This window comes from Typopeltis vanoorti, chromosome 21 (assembly GCF_054136105.1).
Source record: "Typopeltis vanoorti isolate ZY-2024b chromosome 21, IOZ_Tvanoo_1.0, whole genome shotgun sequence".
NCBI classification, from domain to species: domain Eukaryota; kingdom Metazoa; phylum Arthropoda; class Arachnida; order Uropygi; family Thelyphonidae; genus Typopeltis; species Typopeltis vanoorti.
This window is the reverse complement of record NC_143569.1, coordinates 67,060,461-67,075,346: the sequence shown is the minus strand read 5'-3', so window position 1 is coordinate 67,075,346 and position 14,886 is coordinate 67,060,461. Positions and strand designations below refer to the sequence as shown.

Here is a 14,886-nt window from a genome sequence, read left to right as displayed (position 1 = left end):
CTGAATTTCAAATCGCATCATCAGAGCACAACACACTTGTACACGTGACAGTGAGTAAGTAAAACAATAAAATTGCAGTGTGCAAAAGATCTAAAGTCCTATTTATGGTTCCTCTAATATTGAAAAAAAAAAAAAAAAAAAAAAAAAATCATTACAGCTATGTGGGAGTTGTTCTTAAGATGACAGTCTCCCAAATTTTTGGCAAATTAATGCAATCATACTTATTCAGGTTAGGAGAATTCTCCAAAGCCATTGCCGACTCAAAAAATAATCTTTCAGATCTGTAACAACTCCTAAATAGCACATTTGTTTTCTTCCATCTAATCCTGTGAAGGAGTATCCAAAGCATGGTCTGCCAGTCCTGACTTGCCATAGTAACAAATGTATTTTTTATGTTCTTCCAGGCAGATGTTAACTGTGTCTTCCTGTTTGTCCATAGTAGGCCAAGTCACAGTCACAGGGAACTTCATACACTCCTGGGTGTGCTAAATGGTGATGTTTATCCTTAGGCAAGTGGATCAGAGTTGCTAGTTTTACATGCAGTTCAAAAGTGGTGCAAAGGCCATGTTTCATCAGTACTTTGGCTATCTTTTCTGATGTACCTCTGACATAGAGAATAGAGATGGTCATGTCGTGCTCTTGTGTATTAGGGGAGGGAGGAGTAATGGGGCTGTGTAGTATTTTATCTATTTTGTAGGGATTGTAGCCGTTGGCTAAGAACTCAAATATCTGCACCATACGTTCTGCACTGCAGTTTGTCAAATGAGTAGGATGATTGAAGTATACTATCATTATCAAAGCTAATGGATTAGTTGTGATTGAGATTATGTCATTTATGTATAGAAGAAAGATGGTAAGTGATAGTACAGAGCTCTGAGCACTCTTGCATTGGTGGAGAAGCTTGGAGAGAGAGAATGAGTGAACACCATCCACCATGACATACAGTAAATGACTGAAGAATAATTTTCTGAGCAGGCCTCAATGCCCAACACAATAAAATGTTCTGGAATGGTGGAGACAGAAAGAAAGAAACACCTGTTTCTGTCTGCATCAAACATTTAAAACTCAGTGAAACTCACACCTTACAGCATTTTACTATTATTTGTAAAGACAGAACTGAAGATGAAACCTGCTCATGAAGGAGTTATCCTTGCAGAAAACCATACCTTTTTTATCCTGTTCAACTCACCACCCTCTAGAAGGTATAGCTATTAACTTATCGGTGTGATAACTCAAAACCTAAATACCTTTTTAGGTTTTGAGTTAACTCCAAGTGACCTTGATAATATTATATGTAAAACTGCATATTTTTTTTATAGGCAGTTTGAATCGAATACTATGAAATAGTGCAAACACTAGTGGGAAAGGCCAGACTTCTGAGTGTACTTGATGATAACGATTGTTTTTCTGGATAATGGGAACAATACCTTCTTTCATATGCCTACCTGATCATATTCTGCAATTGATCTTATAATCTTCTCCCAACTATCCAACATTTATGTTGGTTGCTGAAAAATCATGTGAAATGTAGATCTGGAAAAGGCATGGCATACAAGGTGCCCAGAGGAGAGATTTTTCAAAACATTACAATTATATGGGGTAAATGGAACATTACACAAAGTAATATATAGTCTATATTCAAATTGTAAATCAGCAGTTGGAATTGAAGGACATACAGGAAGATAGTTTGATGCAAAATGAGGAGTAAGACAAAGGTGCACATTATCTCCACTCTTATTCGTCATTCACATTATGAAAGAAAGTGGCATTAGGCCTGGTATTAGAATTGGAAATGTCAAATTTAGCTCTTTGCTTTATGCTGATGTTGTTACTCCTAAAGAGGAGTAGTGCAAGGCTCTAGGATTCTTTAGCTGTAACAAATTTGGCATGAAAATCAGCAATAAAGACCAAAACTATGAAAATAGACAGGAGCATAGAAAACTTTAGCTGCATTCTGAATGGAGATCCTATAGAAGTAGTAAAATATTTCAGCTACTTAGACGATTTTTAGTAAAAATGCAAATTAAATCTAGAAATAGACAACAGAATAAGCAAAACTGGCATGGTGAGTAGCAAGCTGAATAAAATTTTATGGAATAAGAGAAATTAGACAAAACACTAAACTAGCAGTATACAAGACAGTGTTCAAACTAATTATGTTATGGATCTGAGAGCTGGGTCAGAAATAAAAACACTTAAAGACTAGAAAACACAGATGAGGGTTCAGAGAAAAATTAGAAGAGTGAACAGATGGCATCAATGGCAGAATCATTAAAAATAAAGATATGAGAAAGGGACTTGACATTGTTAGTATTCAAGAATGTATCTTCTTTTCAGCCATTTTCTGTCACTGCTAGACAAAGGCCTCCTCCAGTTCTTTCCATCTTTCTCTGTTCTTGGCAATAGTTGACCAATTTTCCCCAACAAATTTTGACAGTTCATCACTCCATCTTCTTTTAAGACGTCCTCGGCCTCGTTTCCCTTCTTTTGGAATCCAGTTCGTTAGTATAGTGGTCCATCGCTCATCTTTCCATGACATCTCCTGGATAGATGTCTGACCCATTTCGATTTTAGCCGCTTATGGTGAAGAATTATTATTACGGGCAACTCCAAGAGTCCTTAGACTCATCGAGGAAGACCCTAAACATGTCAAGAACAACTATTCAGCTTCCACACAGTACTTTGCCTTGAACTCATTTACGGTCATGGCACCCACAACAGACTCTGGCAACTTATTCCACTCATTCACCACTCTCCAAGTAAAAAACCTAGTTTTAACACTTTTGCTAATCACACTCTTGCCCAGTTTCCATGGGATGGTCCCTAGTCCTCAAACCACCAGACCTGTTCTGAAAATTATCCTCTGAATTAATCTTATAGAAACCCTTCAGTAATTTGAATGTCTCAATCATATCATCCCTTTTCCTCCTGTCAACCAATTTCTGCAACCCACAAATCCTCAACTTGTTCTCATAAGGTTCATTCCATAGACCTACTATCATCTTGGTCACTCACCTCTGGATCCTCTCTACCTCCTCCCCATCAAGAAAAAACCCTGGTGCCCAGATCTGGGCACAGTAGTCTAGATGGGGTCTTATCAAGGCTCGATACAAAGTAACAATAACCTGTTTGTCTCTGCTTGTTAAAGTATTTTTCAGCAACCAAGTGTGCCCCCTAAACTTCAACTTCCCTGGCCTTGTCAATCTCCTGGAGTACGGTTCCACCAATGTGATGTACTGCTGCTAATCTTTTCACCCAAAATGCAAGGTTCAGCAGTATCACTGTAAACCCATTACCTTTATCCAGTTCAGCTGTCACTAAGGCATGATCTAACCTTCACAAAACCATGCTGTTTCCCCATACAGTATCCTGTTATCTATCCATTCCTGGATAGATAACTACTTTCTGCAAAACCTTGACAACGACTCCTGATATACTGATCGATCGGTAATTTGCAACAGCAGTCTTGGAACCTCCTTTATGCAGTGGTACAATTTTCCCCTCTTTCCACCCCCATCGGGACTAACCCAGACCCGAGACTCAAATTAAACAAAATGGTCAAGGGCACTGACAATTCTTTTGCCGCTTCATGTAATACCAAGCTGGTATACCATCCAATCCCACAGATGTATTCACATTAAGGTTTTTAATATATTATTCACCTCCATTTCACTCACTTCAATTCCCATATAAGCTATTGGTTCCTTCATTATTACTGCAATATCACCACCTGGATGATATACTCTTGCAAAGTGCTCGCTCAGTAATTCCACTATATCAACTAATTCAGTTACCTCCCTACCATCGGCATTCCTTAAAATCATTGTGCCGTATACATTTTTTTCTTTTACTTGCAGCATATCAAAAAAACTGTTTGGGATTCTCTTTAGCTTGCATGGCTAATTTCCTTTCATAATCCGCTTTTGCTTTTCTTACCACACTTGTTACCCTTCTGGCCTGAGCAACAGCAGTCTTGTTGCTCAGGCCAGAATATACTGTTCATGTGCCTGCAGGTGACCTTTCTCCTTAAATTCCCTCTACAGTTGTTTCTTTTTTTGCAGCTCAAGCTTAATGGTGTTATTCATCCATTTAACCCCTACTTGATTTAGTATCTGGACTCTAGGTATACAGTCAGCCATTACCTCCTTAAAACACTCCTTTACCACTTCCCATGCACTATCAACCTCCAGCTGCAGTTTTACATACCATGGCACTGAACCAAGCAATCTCCTAAGCTTCTCATACTTACCAGACCAGTAATTCCACATGTATCCTTTAATTGAAAATTCCACACATTTAGCCACCTCCCAGGTCAAGACCTTATGATCACTCTCTCAACAATTGGTGGCAACTTCACATTACACTCAAATTCTCAGATGCAATTACTAGGTCAAGCACTCTCAAACCCCCTAGTATATTCCACTACATGCTGTCTCAGGTAGTTATCCCTTAATAACTGCATAAAATCCAATTCCTTCCTCCCATGTGTCCTCTCCTCCTTCCAATCAATGTTACCATAGTTGAAATCCCCATAACAATTACCCTCCTTCCACTCATTGCATCCATTTGTCTATGGATACCATCTCCACCGTCTATTCCATCACCTGGTCAGCATCCAACTGTATATTTTGTTCCACTAGTCTCAATCTCACACTAAATAGCCTCAAATGTGCTCTCTTCACTATCCTGCAGTTCAACTTCAATTCTCCTTGGCTGCAGTTCATCAGCTATCATCAATAACACTCCTCCCCCATTCTTTTCTCTCTGTCAGAGATGAGAGTCTGGCTTCTTATCTGGGTGTTTCGCTTCTTATCTTTTAATGTGATGCCTAGCATCAACCTCTCCATTTTTCTTTGAGTTGTTGTTAGTTTATTTGCCAGTGTTTTTGTTAGCGACCAAGTTTCACAACCATAGGTGATGACTGGAAGTATACACCGGTTAAATGTCTTCCTTTTTAAACAAAGTGGGACATCATTGTTTTGAAAAATGCTTTTCAATTTTCTGAATGCACCCCAGGCAGGAATGTATAAGCAGAACTAATCTAAGGTGGTATGGCCACTTAAATAGAATGGGTGAGGAAAGGTTGATAAAACAGGTGTTTGATGCCAAGATGGCAGGAAAGAGACCGAGACCAAAGTCTAGGTGGATCAGAAGTGCCTTTTAGATATGACAATATTAGAGTGTTCACTATTAATAGACTAAATTGGAAGAAAACTCTGGATAGGAGATTAATAATAATGTAAACTTAATCATGTTGTGCTATCATAGTAGGCTTAACACCCCACGAGGGTACATATCAGGAAATTGATAATGATGATTTTATCTACATAAGGAAACATGAAGTCATCCAGAAAGTAACAGCATTTTTAGCATTAAGTTTTGAAAGGATATAAAAGATAAATCACTTGCTAATTTAACCAAGTTTTTCATTAATGAAAAATTTGGTTAAATTTCGAAATAAGTGGTAATAAGTGGTAATCTGAATTTGCAAGATCAGGAGAATATGGAAGCTTTTCCAAGCCAAGTTCCTCAATCTTGGAACAGGTATTCTTGCACTATAAGGGCATGCATTTATCAAGGTGAAACACCACACCCTTTTGACTGACCAGAGAACATCTCTTTTCTTTCAGTTTTTCATTCACTCGATCAAGTTGTTCACAGTATACTCCAGCTGTGATTGTTTGGTTTTGTAGAAAGAGCTCAAAGTGTATAATACCAGCCATATCCCACAAAATGCTTAATACAAACTTCTGAGAGTGAAGGTTTTGTTTTGGCTGAGGTTTAACCTGTTCCCCTGAATGAACCCACTGCCTTCAGTGCTTAACATTCTTGTAAAGTATTCACTTTTCATCATTGATGATTACACAACTCAAAAATGGAAAATAAACCTCTCAAGAATGAAGAGCAATGCAGTTGTTGATGCATTCTCTTTGATTGTTCATCAGTTCGTGAGGAACCCACTTGCCAAGCTTAGACACTATATCAAGTTCTTGCAAATGGCGATGGATGGTCGATGATGATGAATTAAGATCTTTTGCTAAATCTTCAACAGTTGCATTGGCATTTCTTGCAATATCGGCTTCCTCATTATCAAGAGAGAGCAAGTGAGGGAAGTCTTTCGAGTTTAAGTCCTCTTGTTGAAATTTTTGGAACCATTGCTGGCACTTGGCACATTCAAAACATTATCGCCATAAACTTGCACATTTTTTTTTTTTTACAGTGTTAGCAGCATTGTTGCCTTTTTCAAACTCATGAAGCATGATGTGCTCTTCAGTGACATCCATAGTAATAAAGCTTTATTTAAACAATAAAATATATATGATGTTCTTGCTAGGTGGAATTCCTTAGAATGAGGCTGCCTCAGCTTAGCAGTACTTATAAAGCTTTAAAAATTCATGTTTAGACAAGCTGAGACATGTTTGAACAAGTACAGTATAAAAAAACTATGCATTCCTTTTGGGATGACCTAATAGATGAGAGAGAGAATGCATAATATTTGGGTTTATTGTGTGTGTGTTGCTGAAGAAAGACCTTCCTAAGAATTGTTCATCATACAAAATATAACATGTGCTCTCTCTCTCTCTCCCCTTCAAAATATTATCTTCTTTACTTCTGAGTTTGTCGTTTCTCACTACTGACTATAATCTTAATACTTAGCATTATCAATTCTTTTCTCACTACAATCGTTTCTCGCTACTGCCTATAATCTTAATACTATAGCATTATCAATGCTCATAACCTATTATGTGCTATAACTGAAAGATAATCTTTTGAAATTGTATTTTTCTCTACTATCACATTATTACAAATACAAATTTTCAAATCTTGTTTTTCAGAAAGTGCACTTTATTATATAAAATGTGATTAGTTCCTGTGATGAGCAGGTGTTTACTTCATCACTTTTGAGCAAAACTATTATGCACACTATTAAGTGAGAATTTTAAAAATCATTTTCTAAGTGCCAGAAGTGTCAATTATAATAAAGTATGTACATCAACAGTTGTTATGGGTTAATTTAACAGGCTGAGTATACCTTTCAAAACAAAATGCTTAAATTATGGAATTCAGAACTCTGTTTCTATAGTATTAACTGTTTTATTGTATTAGTCCACACATCACTTTCATAAAGTAGGAAGAGAACTTCCTTGCTGTGATATGACTCAAGTCTAAAAAATAAAATAAATTGCTCTATTTCTCAAACTTTCTAGTTCAGGACTGTTTTAATTATATATTTTTTTTTTTACATGAATCCCAACCACATATGCTTGCAAACCTTCCATACATTAGTACAATAGGAAGGCTAAGGATTAGAAAACTGGGAAAACATGTTCCAGAAACAGCATGAAACTTATTCCAAATGTTTCAGACATCAAGTAAGTAGAGTGTGGTCTCACGTAATGAAATTTGGTGAGTATCTAAATATACAAGCATCCAACATCTAACAGTGGAATTTGAACCCAGATCTGATGGACAGCAAGTAGAAGTCCTGTTTACTTAGCCAATCAAATTGGCAAATATCTTCCTGATTCTAATTGATAATTAGAATAATAAAAATTTGTTTATTTTTTTGGAGAATATTATTTTAAAACTGCTTAGAAACGACTCATTTCACACAGTTCATATTATAAACAAACAATGATACTGTGTTTGTGGCAACTATCTTTTATAACTGAAAGGTAGTTTTATTCTGTAAGATTGCATACTGGTGAAAATGGCACGTAACAAAAATTTTAATTAAAATCAGCTCCGAGGATTTTTTTTTTTTTTTAAATATCAACACAAGTCTCAAGAGTAACACAACATTGCCATGTGTGGACATGTGATTAAAGAGAAGATCTGAAGGTTGTGTGCATTGTAAGGTTAGGTCTGTTGTAAAACAAGAATGGCAGAATCTACATTGATGATCACTAATAAACTGATAGATTTCTAGATAATGAAGAAAGTTGTTGATATTCTCTATTTTAAAGTATTGATACAAGATGATGATAGTTTGTTGGCTTATAACACCTTTTTCAGAAACAGGCTGGATGAAACCTTCCTTCCATGCTATTGAGTAGATGCCAGAGACAGCATGTCAAGTTGATGAAAGATGGGTGATAATTCTGGAGTATAAGTGACTAGTACAACTAGAGGGATACTATCTGGACATTAAACCATCTTCCTGTATTTCCTTCAATTACAACTGCTGACATATAACTTAAATATAGACTATTACTTACTGTATTTACTATATATTACATACTGTTCCATTTACCCCACATAATTGTAATATTTTGAAAAGCTCTTCTCTGAGAACCTTGTTGAATGTCTTTTCCAACTCTACAAAACTTAAGTACAGATCTTTGTGATATCCTCATGATGTCTCTACTATTTGTTGTAATGTGAAATTCTGATCTTGACAACATCTATTTGGCCTGAACCTAGCAGAATAAAGAAATTCCTCTGTAATTCTCACATTCAGCTTTATTACCACTTTTTTTTTTTTTTTTTTTAAATATAGATGGGAACTATGAGTGCTCTACTCAAATCATTGGAATTTGACCTTTTGACCAGGCTCCCTGAATTATGCAGTGTTGCCACTGCAAACTTTTATACCTCCATACTTCAGCATTCCTGGTTGAATATCATCTACTCCAGCTGCCTTTCCACATTTCAAGTTTCAGTTTCTGAATGGCTTTTCTACCTCAAGCATTGATATGTACACACCTGTTTGCATCTCTTGACAATTTTTTGCTACTGTCCTGTTACTGTCATTCAAAATAATTGCTCCAGTCATCTAGGAAATCTTTTTCTTTAGTTTTCATTCATGTTTACTATGTTTGATTCCTTTTACAATACTCTTTCCTTCATTCTTCCAGCCTGGCTGGCCAAGTGGTTAGCATATTCACTCTCCAGCCAAAAGGCTGCAGGTTCAAATCCCACCATGGGCATGGATGTTTGTGAATTTCTGTGGAAATACTAGTGGTGGTCGGCGGTAGATGGCATTAGTGTAGTTGCTGTCAGTTGGTGGAGTGATGAAGACAGAGCTATAGAGCTGGTGCCCTCCCTCGATGAGTCTTTGGACTCCCTGGAGGTGTCAAATAATAATAATAATTTCTAATCGTTTTCAATAGCCTCTAGAACATTTTGCCATCTTCCAGATGTTTACCTTTATATTCTTACCAAAATATTCCCATGACTTTTGTTTAGCTACTTTTACATATACCTTAGCTTTCTTACATTTTTCTCTGTATTCTTTCAGAGAACCTGCTGAGTTATTTGCTAGGAACATTTTCTTCATTTCCAGGACTGCTTCTTTATCATTTTGTGTGCACCGTGGTGTTCTCATTTTTCAGTCCTTGCAGACAACTGCACTACATACCTCCCTAGCTGAATCAAAGTTTTCTTCAGATTTTGCCACTGAGACTCCAAATTTTGGTCCTTGTTTTCAACCTGTTTATTTTCTCTTGTTTCTATAATTGAGTCTACAGTTTACCTGTAAAAGCTGCTCAACTTTAATTCTTTTTAAAACTTTTTTTTTTTGCACACTGTTGTTTTCAATGCGATATTCAGTTTCATCTTACTTAAAACTAAATGATAGTTACTTCCAATTCCAAATCCTTTGTACCCTTGTATTTTAAACAAATAAGAAAAGTCTCATTGACTATGTCATTGTTGATAGTGACAGTCAAGGAGGCTTTTCTTATTTCTTGTATCTTCTTGCCATCTGAATTAATGCACATCTTTATGTTGGAACACGTTAGTAATGACCAGTCAGTGTTCTGAGCAAAAGTTCTGCAGGTATCTACAATTACTATTAGCTTGCACTTTTCTTCAAATTTTCCCAAAATGTTACTATATGCCTAGTGGGATTCACTTCCTGATCAGGTAGTTGGTAATTAATTCCATAGTCTTCTATGCCAGTCCTGTGGAACATTATCTGTTAATTTCACAAGCCATATGGGAAATCTGGAGGCAAAGAGATATCTTGATGAATAGGAAGATGCATTTCATTTCTGCTTTTCTTTATTTCTTTGATGATAGCTTCTTCTCTTCTGAAGCATGGAGGAGTGATGTGGGAAAAAAACAGGTAACTATGGTAGAGGAGTAGATAATAAGGCACCAGAAATGGTTCTCAGCTATGTGTCTACAAGAGTTGTGTGGCGACTTCGGCTCAAAACTGACTAACAATACTTAACAACAGAGAAGACTAGAGTCAGGGCTGCTGTTCTAAGAGTCGATCCCAAATTGTGCTTTTAAGTGATTGTTTTATAATGTAATCCTCAGTTGACTTGTTCTCAAAATTTTCTACTGATGTCATATTTTCTCATTTTATATAGCTCAGAGAATTCTATCCTTATATATCCAGATCTCTTTTCATTTCCCTGTCAAATTTTCTTTGGATTTTCTCTCATTTTTTTCCTTGGTTAATTCACTGATTCCCAGCATTAACTGGAGGTGCTTCTAAATTTAAATATTTTGTAAATGATTAGAAAATATTAATCAGCATTAATAATTAAAGCGGAGAATGTTCTTCTTCGAGTGCCATCTCCTATCAGAGGTCAGCAACCATCTTGATAAATTTTGAACTATTCTCAGCCACTCTGACAGGTCCTCAGAGCAGAGCTCATGCCAGTTCACTGTCTGATGCCTGCCAGCCAAGATTTTCTTCATCTTCCTTGTCCTCTTCTTCTATATATCTTCCCTTTTATAATCAATTAAAAGTATCTTATATTTTTCATTGCAAAGTGACCAAGATATGCAGTTTTTCTTCTTTTTATGGTATCTAAAAGTTCATATGATTTCCCCCATTTGTTCCAGTACTTCTTGATTGGACGCTTTTGCTATCCATGGGATTTTTAACATTTGTCTGTATAACCACATCTCAAAGACTTCAAGTTTTCTTTTTTTAAAATCAATGTTGTCTTTAAGTCCAAGTTTCTGCACTGTACAGCAGTACAGATCATACATAGCATTTAACCATGCGTAATCTCAAGCTCTAAATTTAAATTGCAGTTATAGTGTTGATTTCATCAGGAGAAAATTATAGGCCAAGTATATAGCCTTCAGGATAGTAGCTTAAACCAAGAGTTTATGATTATTAGTTTCTCTTCTTGGCAGAATATGAAGACTGCCTCCACTCTCATTTCTTGTTCTCAGTCCATGTTCGCCAACTATATATCCACTTCTATCTTTCCCAACTTTAGCAGTGAAATCACCCATGATGTTAATATCATGTTTCTTTCTATTTTTCATTAGTTGCTTTAATTGATTATAAAATTCTTCGATCTTGATATCATTCTTGTCAGCAGTAGGGGCATAGACCTGTATAAGATTGATATCTATTGGTTGACCTTTCAGTTTTAATGACATCATCCTATTTGAGTAGGGAATGAAGGTCAACAGTGACTTATTGGCATCTTTGTTTAATATTATTCCAACCGTGTTTTGATTATTGTCTTCACTACTTCCAGAGTGGATACATTTTCATGTCATCAACTTGAGTTTTGCCTGATCCTGGCCATCTAACTTTACTCGTTCCTAAAATCCCAATTCCAAGTCTTTTCATTTCTTGGATAGCATTTCTTAGCTTACCTGATTCATACATGGTTCTGACATCCAGGTTGGTCACACCATTTTGAGCCTGGAGATCCTTTGCACCCCTGTCTCATTTAAGAGACAGCACGAACTTCAGACCATTTGCGTAGATTTCTTCACCATGTTGGTTAGTCTGGAGAGAAAAGAGCAGTAGTTTCTCCATTTGCTTCCAGCTCTGTAGTATTACAGATGCACACAATAAATTGTATTGTCATCTGCAATTTTCTAACCACAAGCTTTACAGTCATCATCATGAGACTTCAACTCTGTGTCAATATACTGACAAAGCTGCTTCCTTTGTCAGAGGATTGAATCCTTTAATTTTCCTTGTAACCCTACACAGAAGCCCTAGCCAGGTACACAGATGGAGCCAGCTGAGCCCAGGTTGTTTATAGAGGTTTGGTCCTCTGAAGATTCTTTCGCAAATATCACCGTTGGGATATGAATCTCCTTCTGATTTGTCCATTGTTCTTCACAGTCTATTAGCATTCTTGGGGAGTGTACCCTACAGAACTTCCCAGGGAGCACAACAGGGACATGGACTTCCTCACTCAGAGAATTTTTAAAGATCATAAATTAAATATTAATTCAGCTAATTTACTGTTTTAACTCATGCACTGCAATCAAGGTGTGAGTTAGGATGGGTAACAATAAGAAAAAAGGCAAACTGTGCCCAAAAAAAAAAAAAAAAAAACTAACTATAAATTAATATTTAAATGAGTTTTCAGTGGCACTCGTGACATAGTAGCAACTATTAGACACACATACTCTCAAATTCATTCACTCTCTCTCTCTCTTCATGCCTCCGGTAAGCAAGATGTAATCATATATAATATCTTGCTTAATGGAGGTATGAAAGAGAGAGAGAATTTGAGCCTTGGTCTGCACACAGTGCTAATGTGGTATAGGCTACAAAATACAAATTAAAAGGAAAATTGAATGTCAAAACTAAAATAATTTAAGCTGTAAATATATTTCCTTTAAAACGAATCGCACACACAGCGAGTGATCAGTTTACTAGGCATACCTACATTATTTCACTAGATAGGTCAGTGTGACATATCTGCTCCAAACTCTATAAAACAGGAATGCAAATACTGAGGAACTGTGTGTGTGCGCATGCGCACCCGCACACACACACACAGTGTACTAGGCATTTAGCACCCTTTGAAAAAATGTAGTTAATCACCTTTTACAGGGTGACAATTTCAAAAGTTGGTTAAATATCCTGCCACTTGTATCCTTCTGACACACTGGTGCTCTCAGCAAACTGCCCCAGTGCCAAAGTGTTCCTATGCCTTCGTGCACATGTCAGCAACAGACACAAAAATCACAGAGGTTTTTTACAGTACAATCATTAGACCCAGACATACCAGTGCAAGAATCATGGACATTACCATCTTTGCTGGAAGTGCTCACACATAAGTGTTCATTCAACAGCCAGAAAACATCTGGCCAGAGTTTGTTGATGTGAAAGACCAATGAAGGGCTACAAGAAGTATGCTATCTAACAGATCAGCTACAATTGATGAAATGGTAGCAAAATTGAATGGTTGCCTCTAAAAGAGTTTAGTGGAACACAGAATACAATGGACTATGTCAAGCAAAATCAATCCGTAAAGTAGCAGACAACCTCACACTACTTCTATTAGCTAAATAGAAGCAGCTGTAAAAACAGCAAGCAGGAATATTTACAGTGGACACTCTGGAAATTTACAATGGTCTAGGTGTGATGATAGTAACATGAATCAATGTTCAAGTTGGAAGCACATTACAATGAGATGGTGAAATGGTATATTTTTCTTGATACTAGGTGTGCATCCATCCACTTTCAAGTTTATCTATCCAGTCAAGGTTGCTTTAGACAGAATAATATCACAAGAAACAAAACATTTTAAATGGTTCCAAGAGCATGAGGATGACTACCATGCTTTGTTGGCTTGCTTGGTCTCTGGATCTTTACCCAGTTGATGTGTGATGAGGTGGAGCAACTTACAATGAGGAACCTACTTCAGTCCATCTGAGGCAGCTGGTGCATTGAATTTAAATCTGCAAGGACAGCCAAAATCCCTGTGATATTTTTCACTTCACGGATTCTATGTGATTGAATAAGATACTCTGAGCACTACAATGGATAGTGCCTACTATTAAGTAAGCATACCTAATCAACTGGCTGCTCTCAGTGTGTATATATAAAGCTACTAAAATAAACATTACATAACCTATATCTACCAGATATCTTGTTTAAATTAAACTGCATACCACTGCTGGAGAAGGCACGTGGATACAACCAACAGAATTAGGGCGAAGATAATTAGCTAGATGACAGAGAAATACCCCATCCATTAGAGCTCGTCCAAGTTCCTCTGGAAGAGTAACCTTCAGCTTTGTTTCAAGAACCTATTGTAAATATCAACATAGTAATATTAAAAAAAGTGAACACTTAAAAATGTAAAACTCCTATGTCAAGATACACTGAGAACAGTTTAACAGGTTTTGAATAGATTTGTTTTGGAAAGGCAGAGTATTATCCAAACATTTAATGATGTGTGCTATGTTTTTTTTTTTTTTTGGGGGGGGGGGGGGGGGCATGCAGTGGTATAGCATACTAACAATGATGTGGAACATGTGCAGTACGTTTAAAAATCTAATATTCAGTAACTTTTCATGTTTACCTAGTATGCAAATAAGCTTAGTTATTCAATGAAATGTACATTTTCACTACATCTCTTATGATATTTGCTAAATGAAACTTATTAAAAACATCATATACAGGGTAGCCCACAAGGGATTTAAACATTTAATAACTTTTTATTTTCAATTATTTTTTTTTGTTATAATGAAATATAGAACGTGGTTTTTTTTTTTTTTTTTTAAATTAGTTATGAGGTATACAAATTTTAAACCTTTTCATGACTTATGAGCCATCCTGTAAAACAGGGATGGCCAATAAAAAAATCTCCATGTTTCGTATTTCATTATAACAAAAAATACAAAAAATAAAAATAAAGCTATTAAATGTTTAAACCCTTTGATTTATGGGCCAACCTGTACATTTATCTTGTTTACTAGTATCAATTTATGCTTAATAAACTGCATATTTGGTTTGCTATTCTAATTCCAAAAACATTATCAAACTATGAAGCATAAATATCAGTAAATGTTTTTTTTTTTTGTTCTTTTCATATCCAAAATTTTTAAAAAAATTTTCTGCTAGCAAAAAGTGGTACTTATATTAAGTAGAAGGCTTATAAGCCTTCTACTTAATATAAAGTAGTACTTATACCTGATGCTATGTTTGTTATCTTG

General features: G+C 36.1%; 1 protein-coding gene across 5 annotated transcripts in view; it reads right to left on the bottom strand.

Moving 5' to 3' along the window:
• Window positions 1-14,886, bottom strand: part of Lrch (Leucine-rich-repeats and calponin homology domain protein) — a 454,905-nt gene that overhangs the window by 115,215 nt on the left and 324,804 nt on the right. For all 5 annotated transcript variants that reach the window (XM_090411096.1, XM_090411095.1, XM_090411098.1 and 2 more), the window contains one exon: window positions 13,840-13,977. In XM_090411096.1, the coding sequence (XP_090267222.1) occupies window positions 13,840-13,977 (138 nt within the window). The remainder of the gene's footprint in view (window positions 1-13,839; window positions 13,978-14,886) is intronic.